This window comes from Pseudopodoces humilis, chromosome 19 (genome assembly GCF_049639895.1).
Source record: "Pseudopodoces humilis isolate 2021_Gansu_Grassland_sample_001 chromosome 19, ASM4963989v1, whole genome shotgun sequence".
Taxonomy (NCBI): Eukaryota; Metazoa; Chordata; class Aves; order Passeriformes; family Paridae; genus Pseudopodoces; species Pseudopodoces humilis.
In genome coordinates, this window is record NC_142218.1 from 1,714,918 (window position 1) to 1,719,475 (window position 4,558).

General features: G+C 55.9%; 1 protein-coding gene across 1 annotated transcript; it reads right to left on the reverse strand.

Annotated features, from left to right (window-relative positions):
- Positions 1–1,061: 1,061 nt before the first annotated feature.
- Positions 1,062–4,122, reverse strand: FSIP2 (fibrous sheath interacting protein 2). Its single transcript, XM_088064747.1, has 4 exons — positions 4,017–4,122; positions 3,030–3,265; positions 2,608–2,697; positions 1,062–2,327 (listed from the first exon to the last, which is right to left on the reverse strand). Exons 1-4 carry the CDS (start codon positions 4,120–4,122, stop codon positions 1,062–1,064), a joined length of 1,698 nt encoding a protein of 565 aa, XP_087920873.1.
- Positions 4,123–4,558: the final 436 nt, after the last annotated feature.

The following is a 4,558-nucleotide window of genomic DNA, read 5'->3' on the forward strand; positions in this document are numbered from 1 at the left end:
TTGCTGGTCAGTGCTGAGCAGGGCCCGGCTCCAGCCTCTTGGCACCCTCTCTTTTAGATAGTGACACACATTGATGAGGTAAATGCGGGACACGGGTGCCTTGAGGGACCCGGGCTGCAGCCGGAGAAGAGGCGAGGCAGCCTCGGCGGGAGCGGGACGTGTGCGAGGCCCTGCCCGGCCCCCGAGGGGAGCAGGGCCCGCAGGAGCACTGAGGCGGGAGATGGAGCCGAGCCCTGCCGGCCGCAGACCGCGGCTGCCGGGCGGGCCCCAAGCCCTTCCTGCGGGGCAGGCCCAGCCCCAGTGGCGGGGGAAGCGGCGGGAGCCGCTGCCTTCCTTAGGTCCCCAGCTATTCCTTATCACCAGGGGAAAGGACAGGCCCTTGATGGCAGCTGTGCCCTGGCATCCCGGCTTCCAGCCCGTTTAACCTCCCCGCAGTGGCGCCGTTCCACCTGCCGTGCCAGACCAGCCCTCTCTCACAGACCACCGCTGCCGAGCAGCTGCACTACACTACCCCAGGGGCATGTGGGTTAGTCCAATCCAGGGCAGGGTTTGGAAAAAAAGGAAAAAACTCAGAACAAACTTCGGGTCTCCACCTTTTCCCTGCCTCCCTCCTCTGGGAGCTGCTGTTGCTCACCCAGCACAGGGACAGCAAATGCTTCTGCAGAGCTTCTGGGGCAGCTTGGTCTGAGGAGAAAGGGCCCTACAAAAAGGAGGGCAAAGACATCATTGTCCTTCACACAAGGTGAAAGCCAGGCTGCCTCCAATGGGACACATCCCTCCACTCGCCCAACAGCAAAGCTTGCTGTACAAGACAAAAATGCTGGGTACTCCTCGTCTCCCTAGCCCAGATTCCCTGTAAAATTGCCTTGCAGCATGGTTGAGGTTGTAGAAGGGAAAAGGATGGGACAGGTTACAGCAGGGAAAATGAGCAGATGCAGTTTGGCCTGGTTTGGAGGAAGCACAAGCAAGGCCTTAGGAGTAAACTCTTTATTGATTGAGCAAGGGTGTGAGATTTGCTGTCTGGAGGCCCTAAAGCTCTCCTGCCACACACCTCACTCGCCTTAGGCGAGCTGTGGGTGCACTGATCTGCGCCGTGCTCCAGACTGGGCAGAGGGCTTTGGACCTTCCGGAGGGACAGGCTGTTGGGAAAATTGTGGGTCCACGGACGGGAGAGTGTTCTCAGCAGCACAGCTCTCTTCTCTGCCTTGGGATGTGGCTGGGTTTGGGACAGATCCTTGAAAATTTTGTCTAGGGGTCGGCGCATGCCCATGTTGACCAGTCTGGTCCAGTAGAGACTGAACAATCTGATTTGCCATGGTCCTTATGTCCACAGTATTTCCTAAGGTTGTTGGATTCACTTCTCTCACCAAGCTCTCCTTCACTGTTGCAGGATCCTCAGGCTCCATGGGTTTGGCATAGCCAGTCCCTTCTGCTTGGAGCTGTGGTCCTAAGGGAGGCAGTTTTACTCCTGTGCTTTCTTCCTGGCCCTGTTCTTCAGATGCTCCAGAGATTCCTGGCTGCATTTGTCTGTTGGAGACTTTACCCTTGGGAAGCTTCTGGATTTTGGTGTACTCACAGCTGGAGTCTCCTTCAAACTGCAAAGCTACCATGGATTTCAGGAGGCAGCGAACATTCTTAACTACTTGTCTGATGAGTTTGTCAAGGCAAGCATGTAAATGTGCTCTCTCAGCTTCCTTGAATGTGTCTGCTCGAGTGGCTCCTCCATCAACAGGCTGCTCCTTCCGCCTGGCTGCCCTCCCTGACTCAGAAGCTTTGGACTCCAGACGATTCCCTAAGATCTCCAACACTGTCGCTACAAGCTCTTTGGCCACCATTTCTATTTCTTGACGGTGGTCTAGAGGTGTCTCTGTTCTCACACAGCCACCAAAAACTATTCCTCTGATCTTCCGGGCAGCCCTCCTTAAAAAGCTGACATAGTGATCCTGAGGGACCCTGAGTCTCCCAAAGACTTCTTGCACAACAGCCTCAATCAGCTCTTGGAGCTTCTGGGCTTCTGCTGCGGTCAGCTGCTCAAAGACAGCTTTAAAGAGGCTGTCAGCAGCACTGTCTGGCTTCCTCTGGGAGTCAGCAGCAGTGCTGGCATCTTCCTGACCCAGCTGAGCTCTGGAGTAAGTTTGGCCCTCGTCCAAAGCTATTTCCTCTCTTCTGAATCTCCGTGATTTCAGGGGGGTCTCTTTGCTCTTCTGTGGATGTGGGCAAGAAGGTTTCTGAGGCTGTGTCCACCGCTCTGCCCAGCAGGAAGTGTCAGTGGTTCCTGGCAGTTTGGGACCATCCTTTAATTTGCCTAGAAGTGGCAGAAGCCCTTCCTGAAAGGTGACACCAGCTTGTGGCTCATGGTGCCTGGACAAGCACTCAGCCCCTGCATGCTGAGGCTTCCCACAGGCCCAGGCCAGCACTCTGCTTCAGGTGGGCCACAAGGGCAGAGAGAAGGGCTTCCCTCAGCACTGCGTGTGCCAGCACATGGCTCTGCTGCCCGTGCCCAGCTCAGTGCCCTGCGCTCCCAGCCATGGAGTCCTTTCCCCACCACAGCACCTAGCCCAGCAGCACAGCCCTGCACAGTGCCCATGAACACAACATTTTGCCTACCTCTTGCTGCCCCAAGATCTTCTCTGATTGCATCTTGATCCTGGTCAGGTACTCCCTGTACTCATTGAACTCCTTCAGAGTGCAAACCACCTATGGAAGGACGAGGGCAGAATCCCAAGCCCAGTCAAGCCACGCAGACGGCCTTCCCTGATACAGCCCGACCCCAGTGGGAGGGGAGCTGTCCCCAAGCCCTCCCCACAAACCCCAGTGTTTGGGGCACTGATGTCCCCCCAGCCAGGGCTGAACAGGCAGTGTGGGGCAGGCTGAGAAGGGGCTTGCCAGAGGAATGTTGGTGCTGCTTCTGCTCCCAGGGACACCAGCACATGGCCCTGCCCTCTGACAGCAGCAGGAGGCTGCAGCAAGGGCTGTGGGAGCCCTGCTTGAAGAGGGCTGTTCTTGATCAGCCCAACACCCAAACCTACCTTGTTGTCTCTGGTGACAGAGCCTTGTCTCTTCAGCATCCGCAGGATGTCCTTGCGCTTGTGGTAGTCCCGAAGGTGGGGGTCATGCAGGCAGTTGTATTTCAGTCTTGGCTGGTAGATGTAGGGATCATCCAGATTGAAAGAAGGACATGGCCCATTAAGCTGTAAGAGACATTCCTCAGAGTATGAAGGAGGCAGGAAAGAGCTGCAAAGGAGTGCTATGCGGGACTTATGAAAAGAGCACTTTGTGAAAAGATACTTTGAAGACCAACACTCTTCTCCATCCTTCTGAAGGCACAGAGACCCTTATAGAGACTGTGGGGCTGTGTTGGGCCAGGCTGGGCTGAGGGAGAGAAGACAAACCCCAGAAGCAACCCCACCAGCAAATAGACACGTTTGCCCACCAGGAAGAACTGCTGACCTACCCAGAAATGAACTTTCCAACCAAAAAGATCAAGCCCAGTGCTTCAAATGTATCCATGGGGAGAGTGGATGAAACCAGTCTTCTCAGCTTAGGCAGGCCTAAGGGCTGTGTTAGGTGCCTCTGCCTTTGCCTCCAGCAAGTCTCTGCCTTGGAAAGGTGCAGTGCAAGCTGGAAGGGGAGGACAGTGCTTGCATTCCCCAACCAGGGAAACCCAAGCTCTTCCAAATATGCCAAGAGAATAAGCAGGAGAAGGTTGGAGTTTCCCCCAAAGGTGCACTAGAGCCTGGCTCAGCATGGCAGGATGAATTGGAGGGGCTCATTGTCCTGGCACCCAGACAAGCACAGCCACGTGCTGCAGGCAGGGGCCTGGCCACACACAAGCACAGTGCCAGAAATCAGTGAGGAGACTGACAAGTGCTTCTCTGTGTTCCAGGGAGCCTGAAGCTTCCCTCTGCTGCATGACCCTGCCTGACTGTAGGGCTGCAGATCCTGCTGTAGAAGAAGAAGCCACAAGAACTTCTGTGCATGATGGGGACCCCATGAAAGAGGAGAGTTTTTCTGCCCTTCCTTTACCTTTTCCCCCAGCTTTCCCCTGCAGAAGACAGGGTTGGACTTGAGGTCCACATGGATCTTGGCTCCAAGTGGAAGGTTCAGCAGGTAAGAATCCATCAGGTATGGAGTTCTGGGGCCGAGCTGGGAAGACACAGACACTCAGTAGCTCAGTAAACACAGCAGGTGCAAGACAGCACAGGTCCTTAGACCCTAGAGCAGCCCCCAGAGCCTCAGGCTCACCAGCTAAGCTCTGTCAGCCCACTGCACTCCTCCCCCTAATTCCCAGTGCACTCAGCAGTGCCTCTGCCTTTTGGCAGGACACCAGCAGTGAGATAGAGCTCCTTCCAAGGCTCTCGTGGTGCTGCAATCCCACGCTGACTCCTCATGCTCCAGAGGTCTCCCAGCAATGGGGCATTGTTACATCACGGAGATGTCACATCACCGCATTGTCACATCACTGCACTGACACTGTGTCACACAGAAACTGCCCACCACACCTGGGGGGGAGGGGGGCACACCTGGAGGTCCCTTTGGACAGCCCTGTGGGCCATCC

What these genes read in the sequence shown, in the direction of transcription:
- FSIP2 (XM_088064747.1), bottom strand. Translation starts at nt 4,122, where the DNA reads ATGGATTCTTACCTGCTGAACCTTCCACTTGGAGCCAAGATCCATGTG. An exon ending in GGGGGAAAAGGTAAAGGAAG is followed by an intron (nt 3,266 to 4,016) that starts GGCAGAAAAACT and finishes CAAAGTGCTCTT; the next exon opens with TTCATAAGTCCCGCATAGCA. An exon ending in CTGTCACCAGAGACAACAAG is followed by an intron (nt 2,698 to 3,029) that starts GTAGGTTTGGGT and finishes GTCCTTCCATAG; the next exon opens with GTGGTTTGCACTCTGAAGGA.